Raw genomic sequence first — 15,759 nt, 5'->3', positions numbered from 1 at the left:
CTTGAGAAAAATGCAAGGCAGGATTTTCCTTTGGAAAGGCACTACTAATTCTTCCAGATAGATTTTTTTTTTTTAATTCAGTCGTTCATTAATTCCTTTTTCCCACTATGTCTACCAATATGCCTGTTTAAGACTTCACACTGGTGTTTCGCAGCTCTCTCCCAAATCCTTTCTTAACGATTGTTTCACTGCCCTGTACTCGCGTGTTAAAAAAAGATTTCAGCAACAGGTCACAAGCTACTGTCGGTAGTTCGTGTTTTTCATCCTTGAGTTAAAAGTTACTCTTCCTTCAGAAAGCTGCTTTGTTGACAATTGAGATTACAGCCAGATGAATCCTGAGCAGCACGTGACAGGAAGCAGGGGGAAGCGTTTGGGCATTGCACGTAACTTCTCGTAGGATGGTTAGGGGAGGAACTAAAGCTGGGGGAAAGGGAAGGGTTTAGCTGAATGGAGGAGGAACAAGTATGGGAAAATCGAGGGTAGGGAGTCAAAAGGGCCAGTTGCACGTAAAGCGTTTGCTGATCCGGGAAGCCGTGCTCCCAGGAAAACATGCTGCACTGCTCCGCTGAGTCAGCTCCCGGCTTCCCTCCTCGGGAACCTCCACTCCCCCGGCCTCGCCATGGAGAAGGGCGCAGGCTCCCTCCCGGCCCCCCGCGAAGCCGCAGCTCCCGCCCCCACCCCTCCTCTTCCTCCCAGTCCGGGAGTCACAAGAGGGACAGCGAAGGGCCGGGTCGGACAGCGGCTCAGGGAAAGACGGGGAGGAGGCTGAGGGGCGGGCGTGCAGGGACTGCGGAAGGGCCGCCTCGCTCCCTGCCCGGGGCGGTGCTGCTGCTGCTGCGGGAGCGTGCCCGGGAGCGGCGGGACGGGACGGGGCCAGGATGAGCCGGACGGTCGTGGAGCTGTTTTACGATGTGATCTCCCCGTACTCCTGGCTGGGGTTTGAGGTGAGGGGGCGGCAGAAGGCGGGAGGCCCTGCCCGGGACGCCTCGGGTCTCTGCGGCCGCTGGTGCCCGGCCGGTCCCGGGAGGTCGCTCCTGTCGCCGCCTCCCTTTCCGAAAGGCCGCTCAAGGGCAGCTCGTCCGGCCGGCTGCAGGCAGTGCCCTTCCCGCCTCGCAGTTAGTTCTTCTTGCACCTCTGAGGGGTGTCTGGGTTCCTTCCTCCTGTGTGTTGAAATCCAGGGACGCCAAGGAAGCGTGTCCCAGCCAAACGGCAGCATGGCCTGTGCCTATGCGGGAGTTACTGCTGAATATTTTGCTTCAGAGATAGTTTTGATGTTTAACAGGTGTGAGTGTCCACTCATGAACTTGATCTTTCGCTTATTTATTCCTGCTTAGACTTTTACAGTCATGATACGAATATGGTCCTCTCAGTTTTTCTGAGATCAGTTCTCTGGCAGCATCCAGAAAAGGCTTTAGGGCTATCACTGATAAAATAGAAAAGGATTTATCTTAAGTGTCTATTTACTGCCTTACCTGCACACAGCCCTATAGACACCTCTGACTGTTAATCCATCATTACTCTTTTATGTTGCAGGTTCTCTGCCGGTACCAGCACATCTGGAATATTGACCTGCGCTTTCGTCCAGCATTCCTTGGTGGCGTAATGCAACAAACTGGTAGGCAACACAAAGAGATTAGTTCTATAGGGTAGAAGAAGGTAGCACCTTCTTCACTAGTAGGGCACTAGTGGGCAAACTCTTGGTGAGTGCAGAGCCCACAGAGCCTGGTTTAAACTAATTTTTGGCACCAATAACAAATTAACCATAGGATTGTGGAGCTCGGTAGTGATTGAGAAATCACTCCCAAAGAATTTCAAACTGTTGCAACTACACAGCCACACAGACTTTGGCAGTCTGTGCCAAAGTTCATCAGTTCTAAAATACCATAATAATAATTTGATATGGAGTGTTTTCCTTAAAGTTTTCTGTTGAGTTGAAACCAGAAATAACTTGTGGAACTCTTGCACTTTGTAATATGCAGGAAGGATCCAAGTATGTCCTAAAACAGTCCTCATGGTCTTATTAGAACAAATTGATCACTGAGACTTACAAATCATGAAATTTAACAAGTCTCTACATTGGTTTACCCATGCATTAGTAGTTGTCTGTCTTAAAAGTCATCTGTCTGAATCAACATAAATCCCTGCTAGGACATTTGTACCTTGGTTTAAAGCTTATTCTGCTATCTTAAAGGGTTGATCTGTGCAAAACCAAAATAAATCATGTTTAAATCCTAGCATTATCTTTGGAAAAGCTGAGTATGTTTCAGTAAGCCAGTAAGAAATTAAACTCTTCCTTAGGCACATGTACATATGAGGTCTAATTTGTCCAGTGTTGGTGTGTCCAGTATTATAATACAGTTGGAAATCTCAACAGAACTTTTTCCTTAAAGGTAACAAGCCACCAGCAATGTTACCAAAGCGTGCTGAATACCTGCTGAAGGATATAAAAAGGATGGCAAAATACTACCAAGTGCCTGTAAAAATTTCCGGAGATGACTTCCAACGTATTTTTCGTACAAGTAAGAAAGACACTTAGCTTAGCTGGTATTTCTCATCTCTAACACTTCTGGTTCGAGTTCTCCCTAACAGTAAAGGTGAAAATTAATTCCCTGTCCGCAGCCTTTTTCTGTGTCTATGAGCAATATGAAGCCTGTGCATTTTTAACCATAAAAGAAATTTCTGGAGAAATATGGCTGTGAATGATATAATTCACATAATATCATTGGAAGATGATTGTGAATCAACATAAGCTACTATGAATCAACATAAGCTTTACTTTTACAGACTGTGGATTTATCGGGCCTGTTACAGAGGAGGTCATACTGTTCTTAGGTAGCACTCATGCAGACCGTCTCTGTTCCTGAACCTGTGCCTTGTTTCAGTGTGTTTCTCTGTCTCCCCACTAATCCCAGGCAGTCTTGCGGCCATGCGCTTTATCACAGCCATTGATATGACAAAACCAGAATACCTGGAACCCTTATCTAGGGAGTTCTGGATACGTTTCTGGTCACAGGTCAGTATTTTATGAAGCCAACTTTTTGATCCTTTCTGTCACCCTTCCTGTCCTACACCATTCAAATGTGGGATTCAAGCAAGAGAAAGGAAATGTCTTTTAATGAAGAGTCATAGGAGGAACTTCAGGTCATAGTAGTTCAGGAACCACTGTGAAAAGAACTAGTTTATAGTCACCTTAATTTACTTCTTTTAGTTTACTCATCATATGATGAGTCCTACAGGCTGAGTGGATCAGTGGTTCCTATCAGAAAAAAATTTCTAGATTAGGTGACTTAATACCTTTTCTGAGGAAATTTCTCCAGCAACTAGTATATTGGGTTTATTTCTATTTTGTTAGAAAACTTGCTTTCAAGTCCGGAGCTGAGCTTTTGTTAAGTACTGATTTACTTATTTTATTCTTTTACCAGCATGAAGATATCAGTCAGCCAGAGAACATATTGACTGTAAGTGTCTCCTTTTTTTGGTGCTTCTGCATTTCTGATACAGATTCTTATTGATGACTTGGGTCAGTAATAAACATGAAGACAGCTTAGTCAAATGAACACTTGGAGTTTTGAAAAATTTCAGGTAGAAAAAAAATGGATTTAATTTGCCTAGAAGCTCTGTTTGGAATGTGGGGGTTTTTTCTTGTCATCGTTGCATCACATTCAGAACCAGAATCCCCCTTTTTTTTTTTTTGTTAATTCACGTGGCAAGATACCCAGGATGGACAATTATCTATTAATACTGCTTTATTAAGTCTTGAAAGTACAAACCATTTCTCCAGAATACATTGAGGTATTGCTGCCATATGAAATGTTCAGGTAAAATGCAACACTTTGGGGAAGTTGACTTTCCATGGAGTGATGGAGCCAGGCTTTCTGTTAAGCTCAGTGCTGCATTGCCCTTTTGTATGCTTAGAAATTACACTCCTGATGTATTTTCTTTTGATGTTTAGATTTTGTTTATTATAGTAAAAGCTGTCATGGCATGTAAGTTCATATACCAGGAGATCCTCTTTAAGGGCTCTCCTTTCTACATTATTTTATAAGTTCTTTTAATATGAAGAAAAGAGAGGAATTGTCCACAACTAGTCTCTCCTACCCAATGTCCCTAACTGAAATTTGAAACTTGCAGTCTTTGCAGTCTTGCTTTTCCCTCAGTCTAGTCCTTGCACTTCAGCTTCCTCCTAGTGTACCTTTTTTACCAGAATTTCAGCAAAGGCTTGCCTTTTCCCTTTTCAGGAGGCACGATTTGAAGGATATAATTAAACTGTGGTATGCTAACCCTGGCAGGCAGCTGAGCACCACACAGACATTCACTTGCTTCCTCCCACTGCCCAGGAGGACAGGGCAAGAGGTAAAGAAGAATAAAAGCAAGAAAACTTGTAGGTTGAGCTAAAATTGCTTAATAAGCAAAAGTGGAAGAAGAGTGAAAGAAAACAAAGCAAAGGCCATCATTCACCACCTCCTACAGGTAGACTGATGCCAAGCCAGTTCCCAAACAAAAGGAGGTTAACCTCCTTAAACTGCTTCCTCACTAATTATTGCTCAGCCTGTTATATGGCATGGTATATCTCTTTGGTTAGTTCAGGTCATCTCCCTTGTGTCATCTCCCAACATGTTGTGAACCCCCCCTTTTATTCACTGTGGGGGCAGAGTGAGAAACAGAGAATGTCTTGACACTATGCAAACACTGTTCATTAATAGCTAAACCAATTAGTATAGCAGCATTGTTTTGGTCACAAATCTGAAACAAAACCATAGGAGCTGCTGTGAAGAAAAGTAGCTCCATCCACACCAGACCCAGTACATAAACATATACAGAACATTTCCACGTAGTCTCTTAATCCATCATTGTTTAAATAAAGCAAGGACATGCAGAACTTCAGAGTCAGACTTCACACTCAGAAAGATCTTTAGTTTAGTCAGTTTGGCAGTCAATAAGAATCCCCCTATGTTCATTGAGGCAGACAAGTACATGTCCTCCTGTTTGCTTGTGTCTGTCTTCATTCACCCCTGCAGCAAGTACTAGACTTTGCTCTCTTCTGGAAATTTGCCATCCAGAGGGGTCCTTGGTGAGGGGTCCCAACCCTTTCATCTGAGTAATTATAGGCGAATTTATTTTACACATCAATTAGAAAAATTGAATGTTTTTTACTTGATAACAGTTCCTTAATATTTCTTTACTTCTTTATTTTTATCAGCAATAACTTCACATAAATTGCTATAGCAGCAATGCATAGTCTGAATTCTGCCTCAGTCTATTTAAGTACTCTTTCTGCCCTAAAATGGTGAGGACTAGATACTACATCACTGCAGTCTAATACTTGCAGTGTAAATACTGCAGTCTGAACACTGGCTATCAAGCATACACAGCATTTTGTTCTCATCCAGTGCTACATTTGTTTAACCTCCTGTTCAAGCACAGTAAAAAAGAGCTCCTAATCTCCCTGATGTGTAAGTAGGAGAAGGTACAAGCAAATGTGGATGCTAAACAAAAAAAAGCGATTGAAAGAAAGAATCAGTAATACCTGCAGGTGCAGGATTAGTGGTCCATATGCAATGTTGGTTTATTGGTTTGTTTTTTGTTGTTGGGTTTTGCTTTGTTTTGGTTGGGGGTTTTTTTGTTTGTTTTGTTGTTGTTGTTCTGGGGTTTTTTAATCAAAAACAGAAAAAAAAAAGAAAAAGCATGCTATTCAGGTAGATGGCAGGCAAGTTAAGCTTTGTTTTAGTGAAATACTTTATTAAAAGTAATTGTAATCTCAGTTTTACCTCATAAACATCGGACCTTTAACTTTGGCTACTTTATCTCCTTCCTGTGTGGCAGAAGCACAGAGGAGGTGAAAAAGATACAGCAGTAACACCAGCAACTGTTTAACCTCTGTGAGTTACAGTGTCTTTCATGCAGTCACGTACAGAACCCATGTGGCCACATTTGCCATACAAACTGTTCTATCTTGATAGGCTTGAACAGTAAGATTTTGTTTTTCATAGTACCAGTTTGAGGTTTTTGTAATTTATTGTAATTTATTTAGTAATTTATTTATGATTCGTTGTATTAGAGGTTCAACTTAGGGGTATTTTTTTCCCTTTTATGTTTAGGAGCTCCTTAAAATAATGTGCAGATTTTGGAAGTTTAAAATGTCTCTTCTACTTTGTATCTAAGAACTGTTAAATGATGAATGGGTTGGGCACACAGCAAGACAATTGTGCAAGAAGTGCTTCGAGAGTATTTTGAAATTTTTTTTTGCAATAGACCTTGGGTGATAATACTAAGGATTAAATTAATTAGACCATAGTAGGAATTAGAGTATTTACTAGTAAGGTACTCCTAATTATATCATCTTTTCTCAGGTTGCCCGACAGGCTGGGCTATCATCAGAGCTCTCCCAGAAGGTACTTGAAATGATTTCATCCCCTACAGTGAAGGACCGACTGAGAGAGACAACAGATGAAGCAATGAAATATGGGGTGAGACACTTCCAAAGCCATTGGGCTTCACAGCTATGCATTCCTTCTCTATTATGAATATGGGGAAGCAAGGAACAATGAAGGTGATGATTAGAAAGCACTATACAGACCATCTCTGTTGGGTGCTCTTTGCTTTTTGAATGTGTGAAAGCTAACTCACTGTTGTTGGTAGTTTATTTTGCTGTCATATGGGAAAACGAGGTTGACCCATTCAGCTTATTCCAGCTGGACAGCAAGGAGGGGACCAGTACCACGAGATACCACTTATCACTACTTGAAATAGAACTGTGGATTTATCAGGCTACTTTTTTTGCTCCTTCAAAAGGGGCACACAAGGTCTGGAGAGTCACCTATCTTCTGATGGCTCCATTAGACTTTAAGAATAAAGAAGGTGAAAAGAAGGGGAGGAAAAAAAGTCAGACTTATTTGGGTTCATTCCTGAATACTGATAATGTGTCTGCAAAAAATGTTCTCATTATAACATTCTCTGTTTCATCTCCCTGGTGTTAATAGGCATTTGGGATGCCTGCTGTTGTGGCACATTATAATGGGGAACCTCATCTCTTTTTTGGCTCTGATCGTTTAGAGCTGCTAGGCAGCGTTATAGGTGAGTCTACCTAATAACATCACTTCTGGTTTCAGACTTTCACCCTCTTTTAATGAAATACATAATGCAGCTGAATAAAACGCTCTTAAGGTCTTTCAAATATTAACTAATGTTGAGTATCCTTCTCCTGGAATGAAACTGCTGACTGAAATCTATCTCAGTACAGTTAGAGTGACCACAGTCCTTTTCCAAACAAGAAGTAATTTGAGTTCTCCATCCTCTCTCGGTATGTTTCATGACTTTGCTCCACATGCCGTTCTCAAATTACAACTGAAACTCTTTAGTTTTCAAAATATTCATATTTTGGTACCTTTTGGTACTGGACCTTAGCTCTCGGCTAAGATTAAGACTAATGAAGACTGTGGCTGATGCTGCTTTTTTTTTTTTTTTAGTTTTAACATTTTCATTTTCTATCTCTTTAATAAAAAGCACATTATTACAGCTCCCCAACCTGTACCTTGCATAAGTTGTGTCTACCTACACAAATTTGTAACAGATATTCATATATTAAACATCCTTATTTTCATTTTTCTACCACAGAATGCACACTTTAAATTTTTAAAGAGATTGAAATAGGCTGTGTTAAAAAATCAAGTCACCTGTTTTAATGGGTTAGAGGGCATTTGTCTATTGATCTCAAGATTTGGCACTTGAGAGAATATGTCACTAGAAAGAGTTATGCACATAACTAGCTCTCATGCATTTGTTGAAAAAATTCAACAGAAAATATTAATGTAAATTAATATTAGTCATAGGCTTAAACAGAAGGGAAATTTTTTGAGTTTGGTTTTTTTTCTCTTCTTAATGGGTTTCTGATTCCATAAAATGAGAGTGAGAAAGATGAGTACCCAACACCCACTACAGTAGTCACTAGTCCTGATTAGAATGTTGTGGTCTGGTTTCTAATCTCAACTCCAAGGAGTTACTCAGATTTTCTTTTTGTTTCTCTGACTCCCCAGCCTTCCACCCTTTTTTGCTTTCTTAGTCCCCAGCCCCCCCAAAAAGGAGTCCTGAAAAGAATTGCTTTGACCCTCATGTGCAATACCCCAGACCCACCAAATTTCTCATGTCTAACAGAGGAATAATTCTTCTGTACAGCTTCAGCTGTTCCTAGACAGTGAAGGATTTATGCAGCTGTCTGAAGTCAAACCACATACAGATCTGTATTCTGTCTCAGTAGTTACCCTTCAAAAGAGTAGGAATAATCATCCTGCTGCAGAAATATGACTGCCGAATTACTCCTGTGTATTAAATTCTAACTGTCTCTTTTGTCTGGTTTGTCTTGCAGGTGAAAAATGGCTGGGACCAGCTCCAAGTGCCAAGCTGTGAAAACTCCTGGGGAAGTATACAAGAAGGAAAATACATATATATATATACACACAGTCAATCTTCAGTGATTATCTGAATATATCAATTTTAGGGAGAGATGGCTTTCTGATCCTTAACAGTTACTTTTACAGCTTGATCTCATCTCCAATGAGGAAGAATTTCAAGGTTTGCCAGTATTACAGTTTGGTGAGGCCTTTACCAATACAAATGTGCTTAGTTTTTTTCAATAGATCACAGACTAACATGAAAGATCAAACATTAAATATTTAACGTCTTGCAGATCAAACATTCTTCTTTTCTCGTTAGTCCTCTTTTGGTTTACCCTAAAACATGAGGGTTAAATTGTAATGGGACTGTGATCTCTGGACTTCTTATGTCTTCCTGCTTGTCCTTTGTAAACACACACACACACAACCTAAGAGAAGCTGGCCATATTCTTCTTTTATTTTAAATCCAATATAGTACATAGGCACTAGAAGCACAGGATAAGGTATTCATGCTTCCTTTTACTTAGCAGCGTGGCAACTGGAGGGGACACAATTCAAGCCCAAAGAAAAGTCTAGGGAACCAATCAAGCATTTCAAAAGGAACTGTCCCCATCCTGAACAGTATTTTGTGCACCTTGCTCTGCAGTGACTGACATTTGAGGAAACCACCATACACGTGCAGCACCAATCCCAGACCTTGCAGGGGTTTTTAGTTAATGCAAGTTTTACAGTAATGTCTTCGCAGGACAGGGGTGATCACCATGCAAGTTTAGCTGGTAACTGAACCAGATTGTATTTTGCTTCCTCAAGGATGCCCTAACTGCTGCCTATCCAAAGGTGATTTGGATATGGCTATGAGGGACTTTCCATTACATAGTCTGCAGAGGGAAAGGTGTGGAAACAATAAAATTAAGAACTTTCCATGGAAACAGTTTGATCCTGGCCCTGTATTGGCTGAATTGGAGTAACACATTGAAACTAATTTGATTTGTATGAAGCTTGATTTCTCAATGATCCCAGGCTGTCTCTGATGCATCACTGAATGAAGCAGAAGAACTAGCAGCAGCTGGAATTCTGGTTTTTGTCTTTTTCTGAACTTTAAGGTAAAGCATGTTCACACTTGTTCATTTGAACAGCAAATCCTGGAACAAAGCATCAGAAAAAAAATCTGTATCTTTCAGGTTCTTACAGCTATAAGTGCTGTGGGAGTATCATGTTCCCCCATCCACAATTTTGCCTTCTTACACCTCTTTCAGTTCTTCAGGAAATATCCTATAACTTAAGAACTCCTTCCTCCTTTCTACTAGTGCACCCATTAGTCTTTGGGCAAATCCAGCCTGGAACTTCAGGAAATCTTTGTGAGATACAGGAGGAGTTAGAATGACATGTAGGTAGGTACCATAGGTTTCTTTGAGTCCCCTGAAGCCATGTTATAGCAATTTTTACCACTTCTCTCCTGAAATTTGTTTGTCTCCAATCTGTGCTATCAAAGTGATTCTGAGGTGATAAAATGGAATGACTAAAACATCACTTTAAGCCAGTAGTGCTGTCTCAAAGTGGGTAAAATGCCCTTTTGTGGAAGTAATGAACTCTGATGAGAAACTGGTGAGAATTCAAGGAACATCTGGAGATAATCTCACCGTAAAAGCCAGGGTCTCATGAAATTTAATCATTTGAACCAGACTGATTGAAAAATAACCAGCCTTTGTGGCAGAATGTTGTTGATTTAGCAGGTGTACCAAATGAGATGGATCTTACAGACTGTGATATATTTCACAAAACTATTTTAAAGGCCCTTAGACCTACTTCAAATCAGTGGAAACTAAATGCTCAAAACCTTACGTACTAAAATAATACTTAAAACACTACTGAGATAAGGAAAATCCAAACTCAGGATTTTCCTTCCATTGCTTAGTGCCTGTAATAACCACCAGTAAATGCAAAACCACAGCCTTTGCATTTATATCAGTGAGTCTGCAAATTGTTGTAATTCTGACTGTATACATACTTTGAGAAAAATTTGCCTGTTTGGGAGCAGAATTTTGATGGAGTTCTGCCTCTTGTTCAGACAACCTTGCTCCAGGGTTACAGAGCACAAGCTCGGCTGGCAGCTACACTGTCATGCTCAGTATTTGTCTTTGTTGTAGTGTGCATTGCAGTAGTCTCAGTAATAAGTAACAGCTTCTTTACCTGGCTTCCCTTTCTGATCTCCTGTGGCACCAGTGACCACCACCACAAGGAGTGGTGGTGACTGACTTTGAATGCTGACTGCTTACCTGACTGCTCTGAATGCCACAAGGTGGCAGGGCGGCTAAAAGCTGAACATTGAATAAACACTGAGGATCTAAACATCAGTAATAAGAACTACCAGCTGTTCAGGATTATTTAGCAATAGGTGGAAGAATTTTCTTCTATAAAGATGATACCCCTTCTACTTCACTATATACCAAACTAGTTCCTGAGAGCCTCACATCCACACCACTTTCAAGGCAGCATATTGTTTAGCTGTCAGGCCAGAGAAGATACTGAGCAAGGAAAGGAATATAGCAAGTGAAAAGAGATACTCTCAGCAACACAAGCAAAACTGGACTATGAATTGTAGGGAACAAACGTGAAGGTGTGTTCCCCTTTGCTCTATTACAGATCTCTCCAGGAGATCAAGTCCCACTTCCCATGTCTGGAAAAGCTGTGAAACTGGCGTGGACAAGTAGGTCCCAGCAATACTAGGCTAAAAGCAAACAAGCAAGTGAACAGATAGGCACAACATTACAAAATGAACAAAAGAAAGGGGTTCTGTAGAGTATGAAACTATAAGAAGCAGTAGATAGGCACAGAGAAAGCTAGATTGCATCTGAGAAAAGGAAATTGAACAAACAAACAAAAAAGAAGAGGAAAAAACCTGTGCCTAGATTAGGGCACAGAGCAGTGTCTCAACGGGAAATGCTATTCCCTGAGAGGAAGGAGGCAACCAAGAAAGGGAGAACTTAGGTACATTAGGCAGGCCAGAGTCAGCTGGCCATGGAAGATCGTTTGGGGAAGAAGGTATAGGATTAACTCTGTTTACTGTGGAGCCCTACAGTAATTGCTGCACTGTTTCAGTGAGGCCAGGGATGGCCCAGGGCCTGCCTCCATCCTGAGCCAAGGGCCTACAGCGCTCCTCCAGGTCTGTTACCTGTGCTCCTCACCCAGTGTGCACCAAGACAGTCCTCCAGCGGTGACATCACACACAGCACAAAATGGAGGCCTGCGGAACAAGGCAGTTTTTTAACCTCCCTCTCCAAGCACCTTCTCATTGCCCTTTCAACCCTCAGCAAGCAAAGCCTCCTAAATAAAGTTCCTCTCTTTTCTCCCATCTTTATCTTTGTGCAAGTGAGAAGGAAACATTTTATTAAAGCACTTACTGGATTATGGTGCTGAGCATCTGCTTTGCTGCCTTTTCCTTTTCCAGTGGAGCCAGCAACACTGCTGGAAGGAAGCAACCTGCTTCCTAGAAGGGAACCAAGCACAGAACAATAAAGAAATAATCAAGAGGGCATCCCAGGAGTTGCACATATAGCTGGTTTTTCCCCAATCTTTTCACAGATCTGTGACTCATCCACAGGTAAGAGTGAAAGGAATGTATCTATGGCCAACTTGACTAATGTTACCTTGACCTATTTCTCATTCTAGCTTGAAACACGAGGAAGGTGACTATTTTCATTTCATTCATTCAAAAGAAATCACTGGCCACTGGTTCCAGACTGTTTCAATGCCACAGCTCTTTGGCTTCTTGCCTAAAGAAGCTACACCTGTAGCTATCTAATGAGTAATAAAGGAATTTTCCAACCTTTACAAAGGTTTTCATGAGTCTGTTTTTAATTTCTGTATCAATCTAATGTTACACACAAAAAATAGTTTAAAATAATACAGCAGGTTCCAGTAAGTGACAATTCATGCAGTCAAGCTAAGAAATGCCATTACTAAATACATCTGTGCAACCTGAATGCCTTATCTCTAAGAATATAACACTAGAAGTGTTAAAGAGAGTTATAGCTGGATTTATGTCCTGCCCTTGAGGCTAAGAGAAAAGTCACCTCTGCCTCATGTGATATGCACTGGCATATGAGACATGTTTGTACTTTAAAGCCAAATCAGAAAATATTTTGGCAATGGCAGCTCTCTGTGTCTTTATCTGGGAGCATAATGACTACAGACTGCTGACACGTTTTTTTCCTTTTCTGTAACATTTTTCTCTTAATCTGAAAGGCAATTTGGAGAACCCAAGTGTACATGATTAGGAATTCTGGAATCATTCAGTGTAAGACTTAGACTTACAGTGGGCATGTCTTATGTTTCTCTAGAAAAAAACCAAACCAATTCAGTCTGATTTTACACAGTGCATTAATTGTGGCTGAATAGTTATTGTATAGCTCAGTAAAGGGCAAAACTAAAACACCAGGATGCCTCTCTGTGTCCCAAGGGGCTTTCTTTGCTTTGTTTAGTTTAACTCTGGCATATCTTCAGTTTATTATGTTCAGTTATGGATAATTACAGTTCTTCCCTGTTGCACAGATTAACCCAAATTACCAATATTCTGTCTAGGAATATTCTGTCTAGTAATTTTGTCTAGGAATATTAACATCTATTGCCACACTTGATCTTGTGGTAATTAGTCTTCCGTCAGGACTGGATGTAGTAAATAAACAGAAAATTTTTAGTATTTGCAAAAATCAAAATAAATGTATCATCCCTGTGGTTTTCCTTCTTTTTTTTTTAGCACAACAAATTGGTCTTAATCCTATCTTTTTCTAGTTCAAGAACTGTCAGAATTTCTGGAAATAAATTTTCAAATTCCTAAGAGCAAGATTTCACCTTGTGCTTAGAGAATGCAGGCTTGACTCTGCTACCTCGTACCTCACACACACGTATAACTACATCTCTGCAGTTTCCTGATTAGATGAATTGATTTCAACTAATCAGAAAAGTATCCATGTTTATCCATTTTAACAATGGCTGTCTTAGCACAAATCAGAAGCCCACATACACACCTGCAGGTTTGTTGGTGTACCTGTATATAGGTTTGGTTTTTTTACATGTATGCAGTGAAGATATAATAGATACTGGTACAGCAGAAAATCACTCCTGCAGGGTGCAGCTGTCTGACCATGCCAAGGTACTGAGAAAGCACAGCGAAAGTTTTGCAGTGTCAGTATCAGATCATTGCCACTCACAGTGGAGTCTATAAAACCTAAAAATTATATTGAACATTATATCGCATTCTCTGCAATGATTATTCTTGGTGATGCATGACTTATATACTTGTGGGACAATAAGGAGTCAGCAGATAGGGAAACTATCTTGGGAAGAGCAGCAGAGGCCACTAGAAAGCATCCATCTTTCTCACACCTGCCTGTTCTCAGTGTCATGCCACAAAGGCAATAGGTGTGAATTTGTGAGCAGAGCTCTGGCCCACTCAAGATAATCCCAGAAATACACGGAAATGGTAACCTGGACAATGTCATGGCGACACGAGTGAAAACCCTCTGTAAGGCACAGAGCAACTATTGCCTTTATGGTGTCGTTTCCAGATCCCTTACAAAAGAGACAATTTCATGGTGTTGGGCCTCCTGGCCTTACAGTATTTTTTTATCACTCTTGCTCTGAGCTGATGACACTGAACTCTTTCTTCCAAGCTTTCAAAAGAAGGGCTTATTGAAGCTCATTCCTACCTTCTGCCTCATAATAGCAGCTCATTGGTTGTCTTCTGTTGTGAAGGTCCCTGACATGCCACTTTTTCATATCACCACATCTAACACCTTTATGTCTTTCCTTCAGAACAAGCAATATTTGTATATAGCACCCCAGCTCCTAATTGTAGCATATGGAATGGCTCTCCTCTTCCTCTGCATGATCAATAATCCCACTTGTTTTTCCTGTTCTCCCAGAGTTTCAACACCAGCACTTTGGGTTCTCTTGTGTCTCTAAGCATACAAGCACTCATGCTGTGAGTTGTTCTGCAAAGTGGAGAAATCTTACAAACATCTCACAGAACAGAGGTCTCTGCAGAACATCTGACAGTATCACATCCTCAGTGCTGTCGCTAAGATACAGACAATTTTAAGCAGGGCCACTACTGACATCTCATACAGGGCAGCTGCGGAGACTAAGACCTAACTCTATCTTCAAAGTAAACTGGCTCCACTTTCTGATGCTTGTTATCTTTATCAACAATCCCTTTTCACACAATTCCTACAAAGATTTCACTGTCCCTTCCAACCAACTCTCTCACATGCCATAAACATAATTTCTAGTATCTCTTACCATCTCAACATGCTCCTATTCCAGTCTTTTGGCAACCATTGTTAAGTTTTGCCTTTCACAGTTTCTAATGACTTCCCAAACTCAAAAGCTTAGTCTTCTCAATCATACTTTCCCAAAATCTTACAAAGGCCTCTTAGCCTCATTCTCAGAAACAGGTTGAAACTGATTTAAATTTTCCCTAATTTTAGCTTTAGACTGCTTCTCAACATGAAATGCTTTAGTACAAACCAGTTCATTTTAACAAAGCGAAACAACTGCAAACAGGGTCTGAGATCAGTGCAGGTGATAACAACCTCAGCAGCACGTAATACGATAGTTCTCCCTGCTATGGGACCGAAAAGAAGACTATAATCATCTCTTTGCACTTTGCAAAGAGATCCAAGCTGACTTTGCACTGGATCCAAGCTGACTTAAATCAACTACTTCAGCTTTAATCAAGTAAGGTTGACTAAAGAGCCAAGCCAAAAAAAAGCTCAGTATAGGTTAGCCACCTGATTACCCCATTCTGAGAAGCATACTGCTTAGTTCAGGAAACACTGTTTCTATAATTCCTATATCCAAACTGTCTAGTTTATAAAGAAGTATGGGCACTGATTCAGAAATGCAACCATAGCTCTCCACAGAAACACAAACACGTTCATTCTTTGCAGTCTACTGTAACTCTGTCTGCAGTATGTACAGCACTATTTATTCGTGCTACTGAAACATTCTCTCCACATTAAAGTTTGCACGCCAGTTTCTCTCCCCATTTCTCTATCATCTACCTACAGATCTTCTACAGATCTTCTCAGATCTTAAGTACAGTATATAAAGGATGCAGCTCAACCTCCCATACGCTTCTAGAAGCATAAGTAGAGGATTTTTTTCTTTTTATTCTTTCTTTTTTTTACCTGGTGAGCTAGAAGTACTGGGTGTGCAGTCACTGTCATCCAGCCACATATTCTGAACCACTGAATCCTGTTTTGGAGGGCCCTCAAGAGAGCACGTCAGCTCCTGGAGAGGGCAAAGAAGACGTGTTTTAATAATGCACTTGGTAAAATCAGGCAGGGTAGCCTCTGTTTGTTAGAGA

The 15,759-nt window shown here is 40.8% G+C and overlaps 2 protein-coding genes across 12 annotated transcripts in view; one reads left to right on the top strand and one right to left on the bottom strand.

The window, feature by feature from the left end:
• Positions 1 to 690: 690 nt before the first annotated feature.
• On the top strand, positions 691 to 8,689 carry GSTK1 (glutathione S-transferase kappa 1). Its single transcript, XM_027653461.1, has 8 exons — positions 691 to 944; positions 1,534 to 1,615; positions 2,391 to 2,519; positions 2,913 to 3,013; positions 3,423 to 3,458; positions 6,351 to 6,467; positions 6,981 to 7,074; positions 8,363 to 8,689. The coding sequence occupies exons 1-8, from the start codon at positions 879 to 881 to the stop codon at positions 8,401 to 8,403; spliced, it is 666 nt and encodes a 221-aa protein (XP_027509262.1). The 5' UTR covers positions 691 to 878; the 3' UTR covers positions 8,404 to 8,689.
• A 133-nt stretch (positions 8,690 to 8,822) lies between these two features.
• LOC113951876 (rap1 GTPase-activating protein 1-like) overlaps positions 8,823 to 15,759 on the bottom strand; it is a 45,616-nt gene continuing 38,679 nt past the window's right edge. For 4 of the 11 annotated variants that reach the window (XM_027653434.1, XM_027653433.1, XM_027653431.1 and 1 more), the window contains 3 exons: positions 15,581 to 15,683; positions 11,792 to 11,877; positions 10,328 to 11,634 (listed from right to left, as the gene is read on the bottom strand). In XM_027653434.1, the coding sequence (XP_027509235.1) occupies positions 11,611 to 11,634; positions 11,792 to 11,877; positions 15,581 to 15,683 (213 nt within the window). In that variant the 3' untranslated portion in view covers positions 10,328 to 11,610. Of the gene's footprint in view, positions 9,533 to 10,327; positions 11,635 to 11,791; positions 11,878 to 15,580; positions 15,684 to 15,759 lie in introns of those variants that run through there. The other 7 variants (XM_027653429.1, XM_027653432.1, XR_003529307.1 and 4 more) reach the window with 6 other exon arrangements.

The sequence above is a fragment of the Corapipo altera genome, unplaced genomic scaffold (assembly GCF_003945725.1).
Source record: "Corapipo altera isolate COAL_440 unplaced genomic scaffold, ASM394572v1 61, whole genome shotgun sequence".
Lineage (NCBI taxonomy): Eukaryota > Metazoa > Chordata > Aves > Passeriformes > Pipridae > Corapipo > Corapipo altera.
Note: the sequence above shows the minus strand (reverse complement) of the source record. Positions and strands in the feature narration are given on the sequence as shown.